Here is a 25,449-nt window from a genome sequence, read left to right as displayed (position 1 = left end):
GCTGCTAACAGGAACTTGCTCTGTTCATGAAGTGAGGCAGACATAACTTCTGGGCTGCAGGAGTTGTTTCCCAAAATGCTGTCAGGAGGGGCAAAGGGGCACTTTATAGCTCTCACTCTATAAAGTGTGTGGCTTTGGGAATATCGCTTTAGAAAAGCTTTATGCCAAACACTACCCCATTGCTCAAATGACTAACAGCTAGAGGAAAGGAATTCCAATATTTAAGCAAAAAATAACAGAGGAAGCAGGAAGTTGTTGCTGAGGCCCAGATTATAGTGATATATATATATATATATATATATATATATAATTTCAGTTTCAAACATCTGGGCCCATGGAAAACCATTGTCTTCCCTTATCTAGTTATAAGATGCAATCTGGAATATGGTGTAGAAAAAATATAGAAATCCTGAAAGTTATCAATGATTGGAGAGCTCTTGAAACAGGATATTTTGAAGTGGTATCTTCTAGAAGATCCGAATATGCGATGACCTTAGACGATGCACAAAGTCTTAAAGTACTGCCTACAACAAAGCCAGTTAACATGGGGATGTTGTAAATAACAATCCAATGCCATGTTCATAATTGTCAAGTTGCATGTTCAGTGGACAATTGAAAAATAAGTTTTATTAGATATATGCATTTTAAGCAAAGGCCAAGTACTCACTAACTTAGATATAATTAGGAATTTAGGAGACTCAAGTCTTGCCTCTTTTTATAGCTGATTTCTTTTTAAAAATATTTTATTTATTTATTTTAAAAGAGAGGGGAAGGGAGGGAAAAGGAAAGAGAGAGAAACACCCCTGTGAGAGAAACACTGATTCATTGCCTGTGACACCCCCCCAACACCACATACAACCCAGGCACATGCCCCAACTGGGAACTGAACCAGTAACTTTTCCTTTTGAAGGCTGGCACCCAATCCACAGAGCCACTCACACAAGCCAGGGCTATAGCTATATTCTAATATCTGCTAGAAACTTTTCCAAATTATTTGCTTATAAGGTGTCAAATCCTGAATTCTTCAAAATTTTCAAACGAAAGCACTCTTATGAATCAGGAGATCTGCATTTTAAACTCAACTCTACGAAAATGAGTAGTCTGACTTTCTGTAAGTCACATTATTTCCCTCTATATGTTCATCTGTAAAATGAAGAATTGGATTATTTTTAAAGCCTGTTGTTTGTCCCAGTTTTATTTCTAGCAGCAAACAGATGTTTATTGCATCGGGCTTTTTCTTCTTTAAAGGAATGTGGTTTAAGACATCCAACAACAAAACAATATAAACAAAAAATGAGAAAAAAGATCTTCTGCTTCTATTAGCCACAAGTTAAATACATTTAGATGGAGAAGTTTTTGCTTGCTTTGGGGATTCTTCTGATTAAATCAGTTTCTCTCTCTGTACTTAGTTGTTCTAGCTTTCTATGTGATAAATTTATCATAGCGTTGTTATTTTTCTATCATATGATTAATATCTACATGCATTCCCCTTATAAAAATCCAAACAAGGCAGTAAAAGCACATGCACTGTTAGCTACCCCTCTGCCCAGGCTTATGATTGCTTTGACCAGTAGAATACAATGCAAGTGTCACTATGTGTCTCCTAAGGCTAAGTCATAAAAGGGCATGCGGCTTCCACCAATCTTATTCCCTGGGACGTAAACCACCATGTTAGAAGTGTGACGACTCAAAGGCTACACAGCATTTAAGCACATGGATGACAGTCCTAGCTGAGCCCAACTTCTCAGCCATATAAGTGAAGCAGACGCCTTGGTGTGGGTCCAAGTGGTACATCGAACTATTCCAGATGCCCTCAACTATTTGAGTTTTCCCAGCTGAGATACCAGATATTGTGAGCAGAGATGAGGTATCCCTGCTATGCCTCATCAAATTTCTGATGCACAGAATCCATACATAATAAAGGATTTGTGTTTTTACAGCACTAAATATATGAAAATGTGTCACACCTGAACATAGAACTGGGAAGATGGTCAACATAGAAAACAATTATGAAGGCTTACATGTACAGTGTCTGTTAACATTAAAGAAAACCAAGACTAAAATTCTAAATATTATAGTTTTATTTTACATTTTTTCTTTCTTCTCTATGTATCTTATTGCATATCAGACAGGATTCAATGTCACTGCACAGGCCTGTTTTGGGGTCATCAATTGAGGCCTATCCTACAAAAATTAAGTGACAGATTGACTATCAGTGCCATAAATAAAGACAATCAGCTCATGTTCTATTGATTAAACCAATACCTTGCGTGTTAATTTTATTTTCTCCTCTGCAATAAAATATTCTGGGATATGACTCATCAAAACATTTTTAAACTTTATATGTCCTGGAAAACATTGATGGATTAATAGTCAACATTCATTTTACTGTGATGTCCTCCCCTACAAGTACTCGAAAATTAAAATTACATTTTCCAAACTCCCTGGTAGTGCATTAGGTTGGGTGAATCAGCTACACTTGCATTAGATTTGGAAGCCAGGACTCTGCTGTGACTACACTCATTGTGATGCTTATGAGTAGGAGCCTAGCTGTGGAAGCCGTTGGGTTTCCTGTGCCATGCTTAGTGGAAGCTCAGCTTCCAGTCACTCATTTCGTGGGGGTCATGATGCAGGATTTCCAGGTGGCTGATTCACATTAGTAGGCGCAGTTTTGTTCTGTGGCCAGTCATAGAGGCAGCAGCTTTTCGAACACAACAGTTTCCTGACTGTGGCTATAGCAGTCTAGATGTTTCTGATGAAGACGGCTTCCCGATCGAGGAAAAAGCAGTGGTTCTGATTTCTGGCCGTAGGAGCCATTTTTTAAAAGCTCAAGTTATCGAGAGCTTCTTTGGTCCTTGTAATGATTCTCTAAACCGCTTCTGATCCTCTTAATACCATGTTGTAAATTTCTCCCTGCTTAAATAAGTTAGAGAGTTTGCTCTCTGCAACTAAACCCCGACTAATACACCATTCTTTTGATAACTAATAAGCATTTACTCTCATTTCCTGGACAAGATATGATCCACTTTACCTTGATAGGTTCTCCATGGGGAGACATGACTTCGTCAGAGAGCTCCATCATCTTCAGGGCCATCAGCGCTATCTGAGCAGCATGGGTATCACTTTCTTTGTGTAATCCCCCAGCCACACAATATGCATCTCCAATGGTCTCCACCTGCACATAACACATTTCTCAAGCTCAGGAAGAATCACAGTGCATAACATATAACAGAAGTTATGAATCCTATAGTGAAAATCTCAGTGTTCTCTGTGATATTGGCTGCAAAAAGCTACCAACAAATTTAAATCCACCAAATTGTAATGGCTGCCTTTTTCCTCTCCTCTAAATATTTATTGTCACTTAGGAGATCATCTCATTCTTCTTATGCAAAACTTCCAGGGTGGAAAAATGGAAATGAGAAAAAAAGATACATAAACCTACACTAATTTCCCATTTCAGTCAGAATAAATGCCAAAACCCTTAGTGCATGCCCAAAGTTCTTTTTGACCTGCCTCTCTGCTCGTTGCTGACTTTACCTGGTAATGCTCCCTCTTGCTCACTTTGCCTCAATGCCACTGGCCTCTCCTGCTTTCCTTCACACATACCAAACATGCTCTCACTTGCTAGTCCTTTGCCAGAAATAATACGACTGCAGACAACCACTTGGTTTGTCCCTCGTTTCCTTCAGCCCCTGTAAAACATCACTTTATGAGAAAGGCCACCCTCTAGGAAATAACAATTGCCCTTAACTTGCTGTATATTTTCCTCCAGAACATTACACCACATAAAATACTACAAATGTACTCATTTGTTAATTGCCCTTCTTTCCTCCAGTAGAATGTAAGCTCTCTGAGTTTGTCTATTCTGTTAACTCCTACACCACCAGTACCTGGTTATATTCACCAATGAATGAACCAGGTAGCAATGCCTCCCACCAGATTTTTCTCGACAGTGAACGCATAAGAAATGCTTAATAGAGAGGTTAACATATCACACGTGCTCAAAAAATGCTGCTAATTAGGAGAAGCTGTACCCTCACCCCTACTTGGAGGCAGGTGCCTAATCTCTGTGCTATTATGGCCCTTTGTACAGACTTGAGTGAAATGGGGCCTTCATCATGTCATATGGGAACACAGCATTTGTCATCGCCACTGCCAACACCCCGCCCGCCCGAACATATGTCAACTCTTCTCACAGGGATTATGCCCGCCCATGCTGGAAAATGCTAGATAACCAATAGATATATGCTAAAATGATGAATAAATAAATACTAAAGCAAACAGATGACAAAATAATTGAAAGAGAAAACATGAAATGAAATAAAGTCCAGGTATGATCACATCCCTGCATAAATAAACTTGACTATTGCTGGGAAGCCATGACACTTCTAGGTCAGCCTGTGATTATGCGTTCTGTGGATCTTAAATGTATTTTATGGAGAAGACCCTTTTTTATTGATTGCTATCTCCAGGTACTTTCATGAAAAATCAGGAGTGGACAGAAGGCAGATATGAGGATCGGGAAGGAAGGCAATTGACAGGTTTGAGCTGTAACTCTGGTAGTCGGGAGGGTTGATTCTAAATACTCGCCAGAAATAACCACGTTTTTTCAACTTGAAGAAGAGGACAGCATCTTCTGCTATCAATCAGAGCAGTTTCCAAAGAACAGCAAGAATTCCTTCTCACAATTCTGAGAAAGGAGACATTCTCAAGACAGATACTGTCTACAAATAAATACACTGAATTCCAACGGAGGCCATCAAGCTTAACCTAACCAAAGCCAATTATTTTATCTGTAATTATCCATGGACCTATTTTTGTCCCAAGGGATCACAGCTCTATCTGGAATTTCCTGTTAGAAATTTTAAAAAGAAAGGTTTTTTTTTTACTTCCAGTATCTAGATTTTTTAAAAAAGGCTTTCACATTCCCATAAATAATTTCTGTTTTCTCCTCAATCATTTATTTTGTGTTGAGTTAAACTCTGAAATTCCAGATTATGTGGCAAATTAGGAGATGATTCAAGCCACACAAATGAGAGGCATGCTCTCTTCTTAACACTCATGTCTAAAACAATGCAAAATACTTTCCGTCAGTAAAAATATATGTTTTACTTCTTAAAAAACAGGCAGAACATGAAATCTCTTCATGAGTTCTCCTTTCAATAATGGTTGCAATTAAACAGTAGCTTATTACAGGTTGGGGGCAATGCTGTGCAACCCCAGCGCCTGGAGTGATGCCTGGTACATCCTAGGCACTCAATCCTGTTACCTGATGAAAAACAGATATTATTTACCCTGACATGTACTACAAGCTTGTTCAGCAAGATTGCAGGACATGAGTTATGTTATTCATGCATAGTAACCTTTGGGTGGATAATATTTTCTCTGTGTCAGAAATGAGAAAGGTTAACTTTCTCAGCTTACAAAGCAAGTCGGGTAGAGGCAGAATTTGGACAGACCTCTCTTAGTGAGGCCTCTCTACCCATGGCTTCTCCACAACGATGCCTCAAGTAGGTGATCGGGATTTCTTCCAACTGGCCATCATGATACACTTTGTATGTATCAACATGAACCATAAAGAGTAGCATGTTGACTCTGTATTGAATTAATCTATTCAAATACAATTTGTATAATCCTCATGTATAGATACAAAGGATAAGTTTTTCCTGCACAAGCCATACTTTGAATTGTATGATGCTTAATGGCTCAGTTTTCGTAGTCAAGTGTAAGGTTGGTTCACTGACTTATAAACTTCACCTGATCATGGGTCCTACACCCCGTTCTCCCCTCAGTCCATCATCCCATCATTCTATGCCTATGCCTTGAGAAGACAACGTGGCAGTCTTTTCGTGATATCATTATCTCTGTTTCTGAGCAGATTCTGAGCTATTTCTGGCTGGCCGATAACCCCTTGATTAATGCACAACACTCACTCCCGGGATGGCCCTGCTGAGACAGCCTCTTGTTTGCATTATCACTCAGATCCTAGTTGTGCTTTTTCTCAGTGACTTCTGCATGGAAAAACAATCATCGCCCTGCTCCAGCCCTACCTTGTAGACATCCAGCTCTCCACACTGCCGGTCAAAGCGCGTGTAGAGAGCATTGAGCATGGTGATGACCTGCAGCGGTGAGCACTGGGAGCAGATGGCAGTGAAGCCAACAATGTCTGAGAAGAGCATGGTGACATTATTGAACTTCTTGGCTTGCACCACTTGCCCTTGCCACAGCTGCTGCGCCACCTCGGAGGGAAATATAGAGCACAGGAGATCAACCGTCTTCTTCTTTTCCTCCTCCAGGGCTTGGTGGGCTTGCTCAAGGGTAGCCTTCAGTTTCCCCAGCCTTTTCTTAAGGCCATCTTGAGCTCTAGCCTGTTCTCCTATCAAGACCACGTCTCTCAGTGCGTTGTGAATCGGGATGTCAGAGAGGTAGAGCCCTCGTCCTGTAAAATCTTCTAATCTGTCCACACAGGGCGACCCCAAGAACAAGATCGCACTGGATTCAATGATGTAGATCATTTGGCCTTTGAGGTCCATAACCTGTGAAGCAAAGGAGAACCAGTGCCTGTAGTTTACTCAAGTTCCCAACAGTTTTTTGAGACAAAAGGAGAGGAAGTAGACTCAGGGATAATCCTTTTGTATTCAACTGGATTTTTTTCTACCTGCTGACCAAGAACAATATGCACTCTTACAGTTCTTACTGTTAGTTCTAAAATGAATGCAGGCATTCAAAGAGTGTACTCTACATGTAAATCATAATTCTCAATAAACAATGCAAATGATTTTTTTCTTCAAGGCTTTCTCAGTAAGTGGCATGCTGCTGCTTTTGTGACTAAATTCTTCTGACAGTAGCAGCCAGGAGAAATGATTGTTCCAAGGGAGGCCTGAGAAAGGTGACACTTCAAGTGACCATCCAGGATCACACAATCTACCGGGATGAGTCGGGGTGGATACGTGCATGCGTGTTCACTGCCGCAAAGAGTCGGAAGCAACCCAATGCCCTTCAACGGTAGATGGTTTAAATGGAGGAAAACCTCACAATGAGATTCTACGCAGCCTTTGAAAAGTGAAATAGGCTTATATCTAATTTAATGGAAGAATGCCCAAAATATTTTTTAGTGATAAAATGGAAGTTATAAATAGTACTTTTTTGTTTTAAACAGACATGCATGTAAGTTATGTCTTTGATTTTTTTTTTTTACTACAGTTACCAATGTTTTTAAACATTTACCTATGGGTTTTATGATAAAAAGCAATAAAGCTGTTTGCAATTTGGGGAACAGTATATGTGCTGAGGTTATGCATGACTAATATTTATATGCATTCTAATCCTCTCTAGTAGTTTTGCTGTACTATCAACTGTGATTTAGCAAACTTTGTATCTTAAGAGTAAATGATTACCAAAGTTCTCTACCATGAGGTGACAGAATATTTCCCCCACCTATCCTCTAACAATGGAACAAGTTATGGATTTCTTCCATGTTTATTACATATTGAATTAAAAACCCATTTAGTTGGATCCTATAAGAAAAAAAAGTAGGTTTTTTTTGTGTTTGTTAAGAAAAATATCTCTTATTCCAAAGTAAGGCAGTTATTTCATGATTGAAAACATATTTTATATAAATATTTTTATAATTTAGTTATTAAATGCTTCATAAAGATTTTAAAAGGTAGGCTGCATTCATTGAATATTTGTGAAGTAAGGGTCAAGAATAAATGCATGCAGAATCTTGTTTTCAATTTATTCCAGCCTTAAAAATAGTTTAGAATTGTTTTCTCAAAACATTTGAGGCAATACATATGTATTTGTGCCTTTTTTTATTTGTTTCTGGTCCTGAATATGAAATCAATTATTTGAAATCAATTATTTCATGAAATCAAATAATTGATTTTATATTCAAAATTCTATGCTGTTTCTCTTACCCTTGAAGATTTCTTCACAGAGTTGTCCCATCTTCTCACTCGAACCACAAACTGCATATTCAACATAGTCATGATTCCACTAAACGTTTGGTTGACTTTTGGAGTCAGAATTTCAAAGTACTCTTCAAAATTAGGCTTTCCTTGGAAGTCTCTCCTGTTCATCAGCCTCCTGATCCCGTTGCCAAATTGCAGAATTGTCATATCTTGGTCAAACATGAAATGGAACGGAAATGTCTTACAGAAGAGAGAAGCAGGGATGACCAGTGAGGACTGGGGTTTGCCTGGGGACAGGGACGGTTTGGTGCTTTTGACGTGAACTGAGTATAACAAATAGGGCTGATGCACAAACTCGCTGCTGTCATCACGGACACAGGAAGGCACTAATGACACTGCCACTTCGGTTTCATACAAGATGTGAGCTGCTGCCTTAATGATGCCAGGAAGAATCAAGGACGTGGTCCTCTTAGGGAAGAAATAGTAAACATTTAAGAAATCATGATCTTTATCCAGGCAGAGAATGGAGGCGTCCTCCAGCCTGCCCTTCTTTTCCGCTTCTTGGCAGGGGCTGCTCTGTTTCAGGAGGGTGCCGAAGCTATTTAAAAAATCTTTGAGGGTTCCTCCAACCACACCCAGGACGTGTTCATCTTCCTCATAACATATTTTGAAAAGCTCTTCACCAAGAGATTCTTTGATGATCTCCTCAGGAACTCCTGAAACACATATTCACATTTTCTGCCACATTTGTGATGTCACTTCTATTATAAACATTGTTTTATTTGATGCTTTAGTTCCTTTTATATATCACAATAAGAGTCCCAATCCAAATTAACCATCTATATTCAAATTACCTATACAGATTCGTTACTAAAACTCTGGTAACTTTGAATAAAAATCCCCAATCATTTATTTGAAAAAGAATGGGCAATTGAGTATAATGTACAACCTCTATCTCCCTAAAAAACTTAGCTATAAAAGAGCAAGTGTAACTGCAGGGTCGGGTCCCTTTCAGAAAAAGCCCTCCCACCTTGTTGACAACAAAACTGATCTATCCTCGTGGAGAAGTACTGCCTCCCCTTGCAGGGCCTCCGGGAGAATGAGCTTCAGACACAGGCATTAATTTGAAATCACGGTCATGAAACTCAACTTTATCATGTTTAGAGATAATACAAAGCAATTTTCTCTGAGTATAATATCCTTTTCATTGGTTAATGTTACTCTAGTGAATAGTGTTTGGAACATATCACTTTCTACACTTTCTTCCTTAACTTCCTTTATTCTTTACACTCTATGCACCACCAATTTTTTATCTGTAACTGAGGAAAAAAGAGTGCCCTTTTCATAGCCCTCTTGTGATATGTGGGGAAGATGTTTAGAATAGTACCTGCTTCTAAGAGGGTTCAAAATAATCAGCCATATTTACCATTATTGTTATTATTACAATCTTAATATCTTATACTTTTAGAAAAATTTAACTTGTTGGGCTATGTACTCAAACCGTGAAAGGACAGTAAAACAAATTTACTCATCTACTTGTCTCTCTAAAGTAAGTATCAATATGAAAACACCATTAACCCCTTTTCCCACGGTTGTTTCTAGCCTTCTAAATTTTTTTTGTTTTACTTCACTGAATAGTATTTTTTCTGCACAAACCAGGAATCCTCACTTGACATCAAGACCAAAGCTGTAAATGTCTATGAGTCCGATTTCCATGCAGCCATACCTAACTCTCAGCAAATAAACATCATAAGAAGAGGAAATGTTTTAGATCAAACAAAAATATATAGTATGGAAAAGAGTTATTCTTTATGGTAATACAATACATTTAACACTTCACACTGGAACTCACTAGCAAACATAAATAAATATTTTAGGAGAAAATATAAGTTGCACAAGTAGGCATTTTTACTAATAGAAAATATTAATTTACTGGTAAAATGGCAGTTCTAAAATTATAATTATTTCCTAATCACATATACTTAAACACTTCTATTACCTGCAGCAAGTGCTTGGTCTGCAATTATTTTTTCAAAGTCTTCTCTTTCCACAGATTTTCTGAAATCATTTCAATATCTTAAATTATAAACTGACAAATGAATGCTAAAACTTCATATTATAACAAGTTATGACAAATAATCATTTCAATCACCTTTTCTGTAGAGGCAGAGCTTGACTATCAAGTTTACGGGAAAGAAGCAGTGACGTGTGCAACCCAGAGCAATGTTAGGAAACCCCCAATCTACCTGATGCAAAGTGTTCCGTCATTTCTTATGAACTACTTACCTTTCAACTGAATTTCACTTAGACTAATGCTATGGCCACCTACACTGGCAGGGAACCAGGAATATGAAATGGCCCACAAAGGGATAGTGATAAAGCTGCCCAGAGTTTTTCTGAATAGACATTGAGGGGTTCGAGTTTTTCTAAAAGCCCAGTCAAGAAGAAAAACCAACACATCAATAAATGCCACTTTGTATCCTTATTTTTTTCTAAAGCAAACACACAGTAAATCCTGTCTACTGAACTCTTGCATATCTTTACATTAAATTTTATCCTTGAACTTGTATAAAATGGAGTGGCTAAAGAAATCTATTCTTTTTTTGGATTTTATTTATTTATGTTTAGAGGAGAAGGGAAGGAGAGAGGGAGAGAAATATCAATGTATGGTTGCCTCTCATGGGTCCCCCACCGGGAACTGGCCTGCAACCCAGGCATGTGCCCTGACTGGGAATCAAACCACGATCATCTGGTTCGCAGGCCTGTGCTCAATCCACTGAGCTACACCAGCCAGGGCAGAAATCTATTCTTTATTCAATTAGTGCACTGGTTTCTATAGCATAGAAGTTGATAATACAATGGCAAACATTTTGGCTCAGAGAGGCTCTGGTAATTTCAACTAGACAACTTGCTGATTTATGTCTGCCGAACTTTTTTCGGTGATGATTCTTGATAGTGATGACCAATTGCGAGCAACTTTGCCAAACTCTGGAAGCATAGTAAAGGATAAACAGGTTCTGCTTGTGGTTCAGTTTGCCATTAACCAAGCCAGGTTCACAAACAGGCATAAAGCCATAGTTTTTAACAGGTTTCAAAGAACATGATACATGTAGAGCAGTCTCAAAAGGAAATATTTTCAAGAGGGAAAATTGCTTAGCCCACTACTTTATCACATAAAGGTATATTGCTTACAATTATTTAAAATAGCAGGTGGAAATATGTTCTTATTTAAGTAGGTTGAGGAGCACTAAATGGCATTATCTAGCTGACTTTAGAGACCCTTAGGCACCCTGATGTATAGAACTTTATACTACCTCACAACATCTGTATACTCTGTTGTTTGCTCACCACCCAAAGTCTATCCTTCTTTCATCACCAAACCCCTTGAAGTATATTATTCTACATTAGTCAGTCTTTAGACTTGCTTCTTTTTAAGTAACTTCTATTTTTTGTAAAGGATGAGAGCACATCTTCTCAGAGAATTATAATTCTGCCAGTTCCAGCACCCATGACATGAGATATGAGCAAAGTGAGTTAAACAGCTCTCAGTGTAATCCAAAATAAGTTCCCTATCTTTATCTTCAGAAAAGAAGTTATCAGTCTGTATATGCACCAGCAAATGTGCACACACACACACACATCAGCCATGAGTCCATACGCATGATGGTGTGAACAAAAGATCCTAGAAAAAGAAACAAAACGAAAGCTCTACCAGCAACCAGCCCCGGGAGTTACCAGAACGATTCGACTTAAACTCATTCACTTAAAGAATAGATGGCGGTGAGCAGGCAACTCCAGTCTTCCATTTAGGGACAGTTTATTATTTTACATGTTGGTATTTTTCTTTTCAAGTTACATAGATAATAAATAGTCTGCAAAAAGGAGTAAGGTGTGTTCAGCAGTTGGCAACACGGGAACAGTAGAAATGGCAGTTACCTTGCCAAAAATATGGGGGGAAACCCAGGGACGAAGAGCATACCCAAGAATCTAAGAAGGCAACGCAGAGAGTAGCCAGTCACCATACCCACAGGCACTCTTATGAAAGAAAAAGGGCCCCCATCTTATTTCAACAACTGAATAATTACCACCAGGACAATGTAAAAGTATGATCAGCTCTGTAAAAGAGTCATGGAAATGGTTAAAGATTTTTTCAAGATTTCCGAATAAAATATATATTTTTTGAGTTTTGAGATTTTTAAAAGAGATCTACTGCTGGGAAAACATCCTAATGGAATGTTTGTACCCATCCAGCTTTAAAAACATTTTAGAACACAAAGCCCTAAGGATAAATTTTGTGTGAACTGGCTGCCAAGGGCCTCAGCAGACAGACACAGTAGCACAGCCACACTGACTTGAGGCTATCTTATCGGCCGACTGAGAACGAAGGTCAGAGGTGTTCTGGAATGCTCGGCATATCACTCATGTAAACAAAGCTCCTGTCAGACACAGGGGTTCACACTCTCTCCTTCTGAACTCGTCAGTGACCCCTTCTTGGCAGCCCGCTGCCTGCAGTCTGGGGCCAGTCAGTCAGCGGGGAAAATTACATGCAGATAACCCACAAAACAGATTATTCATTCACGAGCAGTAGGGAGATGAATGAATTTATAAAATATTTCTGACAACGGTACTGGTTGGCAAAACCTCAATGTTCAAGTCTGTGCATTTAAACTCAAGTACATGTTCTATCATTTGCAGATTAAATAATTCTTGGGATTTCACAGACTCAAAAACAAGGCCAAATGCAATTGTCTACTAGCAATAACTGTGCCAAGATATATTTGAAAATTTGATAATATAAATCAGATTGTTTTTAAATGTCACTTCATATATGAAGTCTCTGCAGAGAGCTAGTTTAACAAAAATTTCAAAGACACAGTATAAGAAAAAAACTGCAAACACAACTGATATTCAGTGCACACACCAGCATAACCAAACTGGGTATGAAGACACTGAAATACTACCCTGAGGATTAATAGCCGCTGCCCCAAGTCCCCCAAGTCAACCCCTCCAACCTCTCCCATTCATCTCCTCCTGATGCTGCACCTAAAAGTCTACCCTAGGGGGAAAGGGCAGAAGGGGGGGGAGGGGGAACACCAGAACCTTGTTCCAACCCGTTAGCAGTGTTCTTCAGGCAAGGAGTGTGCCTGAGTGTTTGGTATCCACGCCTTCCCTGTGAAGTACTTTAGAAATTACACCTTAGGAGAAATAAAGAGGCCTCTGGCAGCTGGTTAAAAGCATATGACGATACGGTTAAAATCATGGGCTCTGAAATGCCCAGGTTGGAAACTCAGGTCTGCCTTTTCCTAACCCCCTATCAAATTCTAAACATCTTACACAAACATGAACTTAGTGATGGTGGTATTGGTGATGTAACAAGAAGTCCATACAACTAAAGTGGTTGAATTTACCTGCTTTCTTTTATTTTGTGTTTTGCCAGTGTTCTCTGAAGTGCAAGGTTCAGCCGCTCAAACTGCAAATTGAAAAGAAAAGTTGTGAACATTCTCTTAAATAATAATGTACTTGAAGATACATATTTTAAACATTCGTCTTGAAAGTTTCTTGTAAAGAAGCAGATACATTATTATCACGATGAGAAGTGTTGTGGATTTATACGTTGGAAAGTGGGATTGATTTTCCATGGGTTTTTCAGACTTGGGAAAAAACAATGAGTGGACACTAATTTGAATTTGGATGTGGGTTCTGGACCACGAGTTTTGCCCTTGGTGGATCCTCTCACTGACAACCACAGAACAAGGTCAGGCGAGTTGGAATCTGAATAGAAGATGCCAGTTTGGCAATGTCAGGTGTCCCATGAAGGGATCCTAGGCATCACTTCCTCTGGGTCAGGAAAGCCCTCAGGCATGCTGCCAGGACCTCACATCAGTGTGGCTCCGGCCACGTCAGTCCCCACTCCCTTCACACATTCTACACCAGCCACGCCAGTGACTCTCTGCCCTTAACTCCAAATGCAAATTCATGTTTCATGCATCATTTTCATCTCCTGGTCTGGAAAACTCTGCTACTGTCTCTATCTTTCCCCTCTTTTCATCCCTTAATTACGATCTGACACCAAGATCAGTGGATCATTGATTTGAAACATACCTTGGATTTTCCCTAATTGGTACTCATGTTTTTTCTTTAAACTAATAATCCTCACCAAATACTTATAGTTTTACTTTTTATGGATTTCATGATTTTTTCTATACTGTAAGGTATTGCACATAAGCCACCATGTTTTAAATACTTGCTGACTGTCTATTAATCTTTCTTAACTGTTTGTTGACCCTAATTAATAAGGGGAAGCAGAGCATTGGTAAGCGGTGCTGCTAATTCTTTTTCATTCCATGTAAAAATTATATGTATCTACCTGGGTACATGTAACTGCTGACTCTTTTTGTAGTTTACCCAGGGAACAGTGAAGAATTTTCTGGCTATGTTCCAACTTGGTAAATTCCTTTTTCCTTAAGAACTATTTATATCTTTCTGAGTTTCCACTGGTCAATTGAGGCAGGTGGTGAAGTTCAGCAAAGTAGGCCAAGCTTCTGTTTTAAGAAATTAAGTTAATAACTTACAAAAAGGACTTTGCATTTTAATGTGCATTATAGAGCTTAGAAAAGGAATTTGAACTTTATTCAAAAAATAGAAGTGCAGAAAAAATAAAAGAAAACAAGTTTACAATGTAGAGCAACTTTTCTGACTGTTCTGATAAGGAGAGGGAGGATACGTGTGCTTCTGAATGAAAGAAAGGCTGGCAGGAGCCTTATCTGGTGGGCAGAGTCGAAGCAAAGTTGGGGACCTATATGACGGCAGAGGGCAGGATGCCTGGCAGGGGAGGAACATGTTCAGAAGGGAAAGTATGAGCATGTTTCTCTGTGGCCTTTCATGTTAAGGAAGGAGAGACAGTAACTAAAAGACTCTAAATGGAGTGGATTAGCCCAGATGCCTGAAAAGCTTCAGTTTCTTGGGGGCCTTTTACTTTGTTGAAAGTTACTCTCGCATTCATAACACCAGCATACTCTGGTGGACTAAAATTCACAAAAGCATGGGGTTTGTGAGTTCTTTCTTCCTGATACACATACACAGATGGGCAAAGGACTCACCAATAAAATGAACATCATTACCTTTGCTCACGAGCTCTCTCTTTTGCTTCATGCCTTTGCTACCTGACCTAATTATTATTATTTGTGTTCTCCACTAGAGATGAATCTCCAAAAGGGCAGAGAATACCTCTATTGTTCACCATTATGTCCAGCACCTACAACAGTACATGACCGTAGGAGATGCTCAATACACATTGGTGGAATGAATGAATAATACTCCCCATCAGCATTCAAAGACATGAAGACCTCATCTGTAAAATGATACCAGTGAAGTTAGAGACCTAAGTACAGAGGTGTTATTCTTTTAGCTTGCTTATAAATAAATTTAGATTGTTTCCAATTTAAAATAATTTGAATTATGTTTGTTTATATATGAATTGTTACTCTGACCAGAAACTTCTGATAGACAATGAAAAAAGAAAACCCATCTAATTCTGCGACTGAAGACTTTTTTCCTTTTTATGCTGTACACCTCAAGCTAATACAAAATAATGTTGAATATAAACTATACCTGAAAAAAATAAAATAAATAATATTTTCTTCCTCCTCCTGAATGCTACTGGAGACATTCTCTCCCTCTTTATCTTCCTGATTAAACCATCACACTCTTCTACCCTTTACAGTCAAGATCCTTCTTGGCCTCTTATTTCCTTCCCACACTCACCGGGAACTTTTCTTTCTAGTCCTTTCCATGTCACTGTAAGAAGGAGGAGAAATAGTCCGTCTTCCCATTGCTGGGGTCGGTGAAACACAGCTATTCCGGACTTTCCATTTTGAATCAGAACTTGATTTCCTAAAGACAAGGGTGCCCAAGTCCTAGGAAAGCTCTAGTAGTATAATCTAGTGATAATGACGAGTTAACAGACTTTTGTAGATATTTTCATAATATACCATTTCTTCTCTGGAAAACTATTATTCAGTTCAAAGAAACAAAACCAAACCAAACCCACAAACTTTTCTGGCAAAACGTTTATCTGTCAGGGCTGTTGGGCATAGTTTCCTGCTTTGGCCCTGTAGATCCTGTAATATATCCTGAGTCTCGATACTGGGATGACACAAGTCCACAGTGTGATAGGCAGGACTCAAGTATAAGTGAGACCTGTCATCCACAGCCAACGTCAGGGCCTTGTGATGTTCAATCAACCACAACAAGACTCTAGGCAGGTCAGTCAGATGCTACACATCCTAACAATTCTGTATATTAATCTTTAGTTTAGTATGGAATTTTAGGACTGAAATAAATATTTCCTTTAAAATTAATCCCCTATAATCCAACATACACAAATATTATGCAGTAGATGCGGTAGTCTCCTGTAGATTTTTACTTGTCCAGCACTCAAACTCCCTTTTACTTGGGACAGCCTCTATTTTGAGCTTTGGGAAATTGGGCTCTGCTTATATACACAATCCTTAGACCCTGAAGGGCTGTGGGTCATGGAATTTCTGATTCATGGAGGGAGTGCCTGTCCCCAAAAGTAAATCATGTGGCATTCTCGAGTTTGTTCCTCGTTACTTAACAATTATTTTTGACTTGATAAAGGGTAGACACATATTCATTGTTAAAACAAGTGCATCCCTGAAAAATACACTGTATGTTAATACTTCTGGTATAGCTGTCATTTGATGTATTACTGCAATGAACACTGGATGGATGAATTTTTGTTAGTATGGTTTAACTATTTTTCAACTTTTCTACAGTTTTTAATGATTTTCTAAACCAAAGTTATTTCAATTCTTAAGGATAGATTATAATTCTGTTTCTTTTTTTCCCCCTTGAAACCCACTGTATTGAAACATAGCTAGAAACTGTATGATTCTCCTCAGATCCAGTTGGTCTCCTGAGACCTTGACTTAGGGTAATATCATCTATTTAAGCATATTTGATTCAATTGATTTAATTGATTTAGTTGATTCAGTAAGTGGGTTCTGACATTTTACAACTGTGGCTAATACTACATTGCAAGCTCCTAAACACACTATGCCTGAAGAGTATACAGAATTTGGGGAGAGTAACCATCATGAAAAATGAGCAAACAATATTATAATGAAAAGAGCAATAAAGTATGAATGAGATGCACAGACCTTTCCATTTCTCCAGTTATCTCTTTTACTAAAAGCAAGTGCCCTACATTTATTGCCTCAGTTTCTTCAAACAGAAGGGAAAATTTGAGTTAGATGATCATTAAGGTCTTTTTAAGACCTACTATTTCACTACTTTAGAATGACATCTCCTATTTCAAATTTGCCATGGGTAATAAATTTTAATATTTGTCCCCCATAAAAACATGAACTGTGAAGTTAAATCTGATTTTCTAAAATGAAAACTATGATGCTGTCAAATGGTGTTTGGAGTCTCTTTCTTTGAAGTACTCATACAACTGAAACTAAACAGTATAATAAGGAGCGAATGTCTACTCCTTATTATACTAGTAAAAAATTTAAAAAGTGCTATTTAATTAAAGATATGCAGATGTTTGCACAGTTTATGAAATAATCTAGATTATTATTACACAGTCCAAGTGTAGCCAACACGAGGACATTTTTTTGTCATAAGGCAAATGGCCTCAGTTGTCAAAGAGGAATTCTAGTCAACAATGCCAACTACACACTCTTTCTGCCTCTTAAAAGTGTTCCTTGATCTTAGCCAAAATGCCAAGAAAGGATGCCTGTTAGCATTCTTATAGCCTTGCCTTCACCATCTGCTCCATTGACAGCATAGTCAAATATCAATGATTACTCCTATGAGTTCACAAACAATGCAGATTACTCTAAACAAGTACAAAGAAAAAAGTAAAATACTTATATTAGTATTTGGAATGTTTTAACATGTATATGACTTCTCAAAATCTATCAAACAAAACAATGAAGCCAACACAGTAACAAAGAGACTTGGGAGAAGTATGGAGGATGTCCAGCTTCCCCGTCGTCACCATCTGCTCCTCCCTGGGCACCACACTCTGTCTTTGGAAATGAGAGTCCCAACCACTTCCCAGACTGTGATGCCACCCAACTCTCTGGCAAGAGCTACATCCTTCATCCCAGCCAAAGCTGGCTGTCTAGTAACTACCATAGTGTGCAAATAACTAGATGGTTCTATTTCAAAGGCTATTAACTAAAGTTCTATTGTGGTAATATTATATTTGAAATAAGTTTCTTCACTTTCTGCTCATTCTAGTTTATCCATGTTCCAAGTGTCAATTCAAGTCTCTTCTTTCTCAGTCACTGACAGCAGTAATTGCTCTACACTTCAAACACTATGTGACTTTGGTCAAGCCACTGAACTCCCCAAGTCCTTGGAAGGGAAACAAGATTACCTCTGAAGTTCCTTGAAGTCCTAAGAGTCAGTGAGTCTGTGGTTTTTCAGTGCTTTGATACTGAGTCAGTTAAAAATTACCAGTGGATGAAGATAACTGGAGCCTAACTACATCAATGTCCAAATTCATAGGTTCAGTGAGTTTCTATAAAACTAAACACTGATGGAGAGAGAAGGACATCATGAACACAGTCAACTGCTGTTCTCTTTAGCCCTACAGGGGGAGGGGAGCTCTCCAAATGCCCCTTCTATTCCTAAGATATTTGACCAAGAAGGTGCTCCTTATCTCAAAATGGCACTAGACTATGCAGCTCGAAGAGCTATTTCAGGAAGTGCCTGAGCTAACAACGCAGGCCTTGGTGATCACAGGACCCTGACCCTGACCCCAAAGAGCGGGTCAGGCCTGGCTCGAGCAGAGATTTCAAACTCAGAACTAGCAGGACAAGGGAGGTTTTCCCACCCCAACAAATTGTCAGGTGATGCATGAAGCTCTTTGAGTTGGAAAAAGAGAACATGGCAGAAAGTAAGTTATTCTTCAAGGAAGTTAATTTCAAAATAACAGTGAACAGCTACCAGGCATTTATGTTATGGCAAGAGGTATGGCTCATTTCACTTCATGACCATTAAAACACTAGAATGTATAGACAGCTATTGTTTCCACTCCACAGACAAGAAAGCTGATGCTAAGGAACTAAGCAGTCACTAAAAATTATAAAGCTTGCCAGAATGCAAGACCCTTTCTAAAAAAATTCAAGATGTTAAACATTTTAAGGTAAATACAATTTAAGAATATGATTGCTTTAAAGGAATGTTTTTGTATGTTTCCCGAAAATATGCTACATCTATCACAGTCTTGAAGTGAAAAAGCAAGTATTTACATTTTCCTTAGAAACACTTTTTTTTAAAGAAACAGTTTTCAAAGTGACAGTAAAATCACGAAAGGACAAGCACGCACCTCTGGGAAAATCAGTTTGCAGATGCTCTCAGCCAAGGTGTGAAGATAGACTCGGCTCCGGCTGGTCTTTCTTTTAGGAAGACTTCCCTGTGCATTCTTCTCAGGAACATCCTGGCAGATGGGCAGAGTGGCTTTGCAGCTCTCTGAGCTTCCTGCAGCCTCTTCTGCTGGCTCCTTAGGAACCTGCCCTGGTGCCAGTAATGAGAAAGGACACTCCCCTGTGATCTTGAGATCCTTCAGCTTTGTACAGAACATGGCGCTGGTGGCCTCACTCTGCTGTGGATCTCGTCCCGGTGAGCTGGTCTTCGTATGTGGGATGACAAAGAGAAGCCACGATCAGATCAAGGACACTGGTGACTGAGGTGTCTCTGGACTGTAGAAAGTCAGAACAGAAAGAGAGTGACTTGGAACTCTAATGAAAACCGAAAGAGACAGGTGTGCAAAAGCCAAGACCATATAGTCATATTGCATTTTCCAGTAAAAAAAAAAAATCTGCTGGAAACGTTAATTATAAAATGGATGGGACATTGAGTAAAGATCTTTAACATGTGTGCATTTTTAGTATACTAGTAAAATATTGCTTTTAACATTTCAAATTTTTTTTAGATGGAATAGAATTTTTTCTGAAGTGCCCTTATTAGTACAACCTGCTGACATTCCTTTTTATAACCCATTTAGTCTAATTTAATTGCACATGGGTGGAACATTATGGTTTTAAGATAGAAACTAAGTCAAAATGTCTATTTTATTAGTGCTAATGCCACTACATTTTCAGTATACTATCATTTCTGATAAATCAGAATAGCAAAAACCAATGTCTCCCAAATATACCCCCAAACATTTATATATTTGATGCCTAACTACATGTTTTCAGACTGAAACACAGAATATATGTTTTCAGGTATGAAACACTGTTTGGTTGTGAGTTCAGCTGAATAACAATGCTAATGATCTTGATTAACTGGGTTTACCAACTATTTCCATTCTTGGAAAATCGAAGACACAAGAAAGAGTGAAAAGAACCTACATTTACTCATCCCTGCTCTGTGCCGGGGATCTATGTTCACATTTAAGCCTCACAGGAATCACTTAATCATCATAGCCACCATATGGCATGGGTACCATTATGTCTAATGAGCCAGAGCTCCAAAGGTTAAGTCACTCACTTTCATTTGAAATGCTAGAAAAGGAAGGAGCTAGAGTTCAAATGTGGGTCCATCTCTCTCCACAGTCCATGCATTTTTCTATTAATCCAAACTCATATTACAACATTTTACTAATTTCTAAATAGTCAGGCTAATTTACAAACTAGGATTGGTTTATCTTAAAAATATGGCTTAGGAGTTTACATTAAAAAGCAAACAAGAACATAATTCTCCTGCTCATTCCATGGTGTTTGAACGATCCAGGATAGAGCCTTATATTTCAGTTTTTACAACTAGTGTTCATTTCATTTTTTCTTTCTTATGCACCTAAATGCTTTTAATAGGTTCTTAATATGTATACAGAATGGTTTTTAAATTGTCATAGATAAGTTATCTAATAAGTTTAGAGCAATAGACAATTGCTCTTTATGACAATCCGCTTTATGAACTGAAACAAATAAAAAGCCCAAATTCAACAGCTGACAGCCTTTTGGGTCACAGGATATTAGGTATGGGTGCAGATTAGGACGGTGATGTCCAGCAGAAGCTGCCAGTACTCTCTATTACTTAGAGTCATACCCCAAATCTGTGACCAACATGTAATTTATGAATCTTCAAGAAGGTACAAGGAAGATTCTACATATTCTCGAGCAGAAAACATATTCTGGCAGACTAGAAGAGGGATCTACCTCAGCAGGTTTGGATGGTAATTTGGATTCTGAAAGACCTAAAAATCTAAAGCTCTCAACAACATTTCTTTAAGAGTCATTTCTACAAATAGTTATACTGAATTTCAGCATAACTCCACTACGATTTACCAACTGCTGTCTTCATGTAAAGTTGAGATCAGCAGTCAGCAGACCTTTCTGTGGAGGGTCAGAAAGTAGCTATCTTCCGCTTTGTAGGTCTCTATCAATTACTCAGTTCTGCTGTTACTTCATGAAAGCAACCAACATGGATGTGTTTCAACAGAATTGTATTTGCAAAATTGGGCCATACACTTGCCCCACAGGCTGTAGTTTTCTAATCTCTGGTTGTAAAGAACTAAAGTAACTGAAACATTTCAATCCAAGTACCATTTTGACTATAAGGTAAATTACTTCCTCATCTCCTCTGTCCAGCCACCCCAAAATTTCATAGCCTACATATATTCAGTTTTGCACAATATGGAAGTAAAAAAAGAGATCAGAGTAGATAGTATGAAGTAATTATTGATTTATAAAAATATAATACTAGTATTTTGCATTCATTTTCAGGAAGAAGAGCTGTATTAACTGAATGTCATTATTTTGGTTATATCAAAATATAACTGCAGCAATTAGAAGAAGAGAAAATTAGATGAAGAATAGTTAGGATTTTTTGAGGGTACTCAAATAAAAGGGAAGGTGATAAAAATAAAATTCTGATTATAGATTGAATTTAATGAAGGTTTAGAACTACTTCCTAAAATCAGTGATTCTGGTGTGTATTAGTACTTTAGTACTAGATTTAAAAGTTTGATACAATGTAGTTTATAATAAAGTCTTCCAGTAGCTTAATCTTCTCATTAATAATAAATTTCAACTTGTCCCCAAACCCAGTATTTTTATTCTTCTCTTCCCATTCAGTCTCACTGTGACAGGCTACAGCTGACCAGCCATCCTCCTCTGAGATTCTCCCATACTGCACAGTATATAACTCCCAGAAAATATGCCTAACACTGTTTTTAATTAAACTAAAAACAGCAACAGGAAACAAGTTGTACTTACTTCAAGATAAAAGTGTTTAGTCTCATTAAATCACAAATGTATAAACAAACTAATTAGTGTTCTTCATCTGTTCGGCTAACGAAATTACACTACAAAACAGATGCACACAGTGCCGATACCTTGGAAACCTATGCTTGGCTTGTGCTTGCCTGCCAGGAATACAGAGTAGGTTCCTCAACTCAACCAGGGATGTATTTTAGGTGTACCAGCAGTAACTTCACAAATGACTTGGTCACTTGCAATTCGATACGTAGGTTGTGACAGAAATGACGGCAAACATGTTAAGGAAAAAAACAAATTAATGGAAGTAATACATTTGGTGACAAAGCCTTGGCAAACAGGTAGAGGGGGGGATGTATGTTCTCAGATACTCGACGTAATATTTGCCATTCTCAGAGTTGATGATTAAACAGCCTTCAAATACACTGAATGTTCTCTCCTTCTTACTAGTAAGTGATTAACCACTATGGTGAGAATAATAGCCTAGCTATTGGCCTCATATTAACAACCAGGATGCCTTATTGTTCAGGTAAAGGGGGTCTCCATCATTTCAACTCTAGGAGCTAATTAAGTACAAAAATCTTGTTTTCTACAAGTAAAGAGACCCGAGAAAAACACCCCACAGGTAGTCTCAGACATAAAAAGCATTTTTTAAAATAACAATGGGTCTTAAAAAGATTTTAAATTATAAATGGTATGTGTGGGGGGAGGGTGGGGGGAACCTAAGAACTAAATCACCACAGTAAGAAAAAAAAAACAAATATATATATCCACTGATCAATGTCTTAGCACCTAACTGTGCCAAAATCTGTGATTGAAGATATAGAAGTATTTTAAGATGAAATTCCAAAGTCCAGATTTTTAAGAGTAGCTAAAAGGAAAAGACAACTTCAAAACAAACTGCCTTAGTCAGGATAAAGTTTACATAGTCCAGTTCAAACTGTAACAACCATTTTCATAAACAAATGTCAAGGAACCAGCTTAATTTTGGGGTAGCCTGAAAATCATCAGAAATTTTCATTCCTCCAAAATTTTAAAACTATTAAAGGAAATCTCATAAATCAGGCTTTTAAAATGTGTTTCATTTTACTTTTCAGTGGGAAATATTTATGGAACCTTCCCCTACACGATATATCAGGAAAGCAGGACAGAATAGTAGAAACACCGGTGAGAATGTTCAAGTCTTCCCAGTGCAAGTTAAGAAAATGACAAGCAAAGGACAGGCTCTTTCAAGCTGTCACTCCTCCCAGTTTTATATAGTCACACTTCTGACAAGATCCAGCCCTATGTGCTATCTTTATTTCCTTAAGCATTTATTCTTAAACCTCCAACTCTCCAGCTTTTGCTTCCACTGTTACCAAAACCCTCCTTGCTAAATTTGACAATAAGCTACTAAATGTTAAACCTCAAGAATCTTTTGGCTCTTGGTATAGTGAAATTCTCCATGTCCTTTGCATGTTTGTTTTCATAATCTCCACTCTCATAGATTCGTTGATACACTGGATTATCTCCTGCTTTATTCATTCATTTGTTCACTTTTCATTCTATTCAAAAAATATTAATGTGGGGCTACTATGTGTCAGACACGTGCCCTCCTGGAGTTTCCAATGCAGCTGGGAAACTATTTTGGACACATCGGTTCCGAGTGTAACTTGGGCTACAAAAAAGGGGAGCACACGGCACTCTAAGGAAGCAAATCAAGGATCTAAACCCAGTCCCAGGAGAAAGAGGCATCTCAGCAGAACTGTGACTCTGAGCCCGGTAAAGCGGTAAAGGGCGTGGGAGAAAAGAACAGCGTGCTTGGAGGCTAATGCAGCTCTACTCATGTTCTAGGAACCGCAATAATTCCAGCCTGGCCAGAGCCTGGGCTCAGGGAGATCAAGCCTGGTGGGGAGAGACCGGACAGGCAGAGGTCAGGATCTGGGGGCTCTGTAACCCATGGTAAACAAATTAACACCCTACTCCTTAAGGGTAAACAACTGAACTGACTAAGAAGTGAGAAAACAAAGAGACGAGACTGGACTTTTAAAAGTTAATTTGGAAGGCACAATGAGATTTGGGCCTGAGTTGGATAGGTGGCTGATCTGGGTTCCCTGAGGATTAAAAAAAAAAAAAATAGATCAATTGCAGAAGTATTTTAGGGAGAGAATCCACAAGCCTTGGCTACTGATTAGACATGGGTACTGAAGAAAAGGAAGGATACCGTCTTCTGACTTTAATTTACTTCTGAATACCACAGCCGAAGGAAGACTCTCAGGCCATGCAGAGCAATCAAATTAGCCCGTGATGCATTTCCCATGACTTTGGTTATTAAATCATGACTACGCTCAGATTTTAGGTCTTCAGGATTGCATGACACCTGGTAAGAGCTGGGTTGCTCCAACTCTACTGATAAAATCTCCTTTAGGAAAGTAATTTCTTTATCTTAAAAAGCTCAGACATGGAAAAGCTGACTCCAATTTATATTACTGAACAGAACATTCCCCTCTCCAATGACTACAATTGCATGCAAGTATAAGGTGGCTATCTTCAATCCTTAAATTTTGTAACTATACTGGTTATCCTCCCAAAACAAAGAGGTCAGCTCTAAAGGTGGTGGCAGCCTCACCTCTAGGGACTCAAAACACAGGAACACCCCATTTCCTGGTGGCAATTGCCTCAGTAAAGCTACAGTGTGACTAAACTATGTTTAATAAGCTCCATTAATTCTTCATTAAAAATAGTGGACATGCGTGGCTGGTGTAGCTCAGTGGATTGAGTGCAGGCTGCGAACTAAAGAGTTGCCAGTTCGATTCCCAGTCAGGGCACATGCCTGGGTTGCAGGCCAGGTCCCCAGTGGGAGCCACGTAAGAGGCAACTACACACTGATGTTTCTCTCCGTCTTTTTCCCTCCCTTCCCCTTGCTCTGAAAATAAATAAACAAGGCCTTTTAAAAAAGAAAGCTTTAAAAAATAGTGGACATGATTCACAATCTTTTTCTTTGGACTTAGGGGTTTGTGAGATCTTTAAAGTAATAGCAAAGTTTACTATACTCTATAGCAGAGGAATTTAACCTCTAAAAGTTAGCATTTTGTGATGCTCAGTTTTTGTATCACAATGCTTATAGAATGTCTTATAACTAATTAAAGATCAAAAACAAAACCTACAGAATTATAAATTCTAAATGTCTATGTTTTTGAAACTCTAGTGTGGTGCGGCTGGTGTAGCTCAGTGGATTGAACGTGGGCCTGTGAACCAAAGGATCGAGGTTTGATTCCCAGTTGGGCACATGCCTG

At 38.5% G+C, this 25,449-nt stretch overlaps 1 protein-coding gene across 7 annotated transcripts in view; it reads right to left on the bottom strand.

Annotated features, from left to right (window-relative positions):
* GUCY1A1 (guanylate cyclase 1 soluble subunit alpha 1) overlaps positions 1-25,449 on the bottom strand; it is a 51,587-nt gene that overhangs the window by 4,696 nt on the left and 21,442 nt on the right. For all 7 annotated transcript variants that reach the window (XM_037058265.1, XM_037058263.1, XM_037058262.1 and 4 more), the window contains 6 exons: positions 19,282-19,647; positions 13,322-13,383; positions 9,913-9,971; positions 7,920-8,629; positions 6,051-6,536; positions 3,032-3,175 (listed from right to left, as the gene is read on the bottom strand). In XM_037058265.1, coding sequence (XP_036914160.1) covers positions 3,032-3,175; positions 6,051-6,536; positions 7,920-8,629; positions 9,913-9,971; positions 13,322-13,383; positions 19,282-19,536 — 1,716 coding nt within the window. In that variant the 5' untranslated portion in view covers positions 19,537-19,647. The remainder of the gene's footprint in view (positions 1-3,031; positions 3,176-6,050; positions 6,537-7,919; positions 8,630-9,912; positions 9,972-13,321; positions 13,384-19,281; positions 19,648-25,449) is intronic.

This window comes from Sturnira hondurensis, unplaced genomic scaffold (genome assembly GCF_014824575.4).
Source record: "Sturnira hondurensis isolate 20B ecotype Veracruz unplaced genomic scaffold, ASM1482457v3 Scaffold0010128, whole genome shotgun sequence".
Classification (NCBI taxonomy): Eukaryota; Metazoa; Chordata; class Mammalia; order Chiroptera; family Phyllostomidae; genus Sturnira; species Sturnira hondurensis.
Note: the sequence above shows the minus strand (reverse complement) of the source record. Positions and strands in the feature narration are given on the sequence as shown.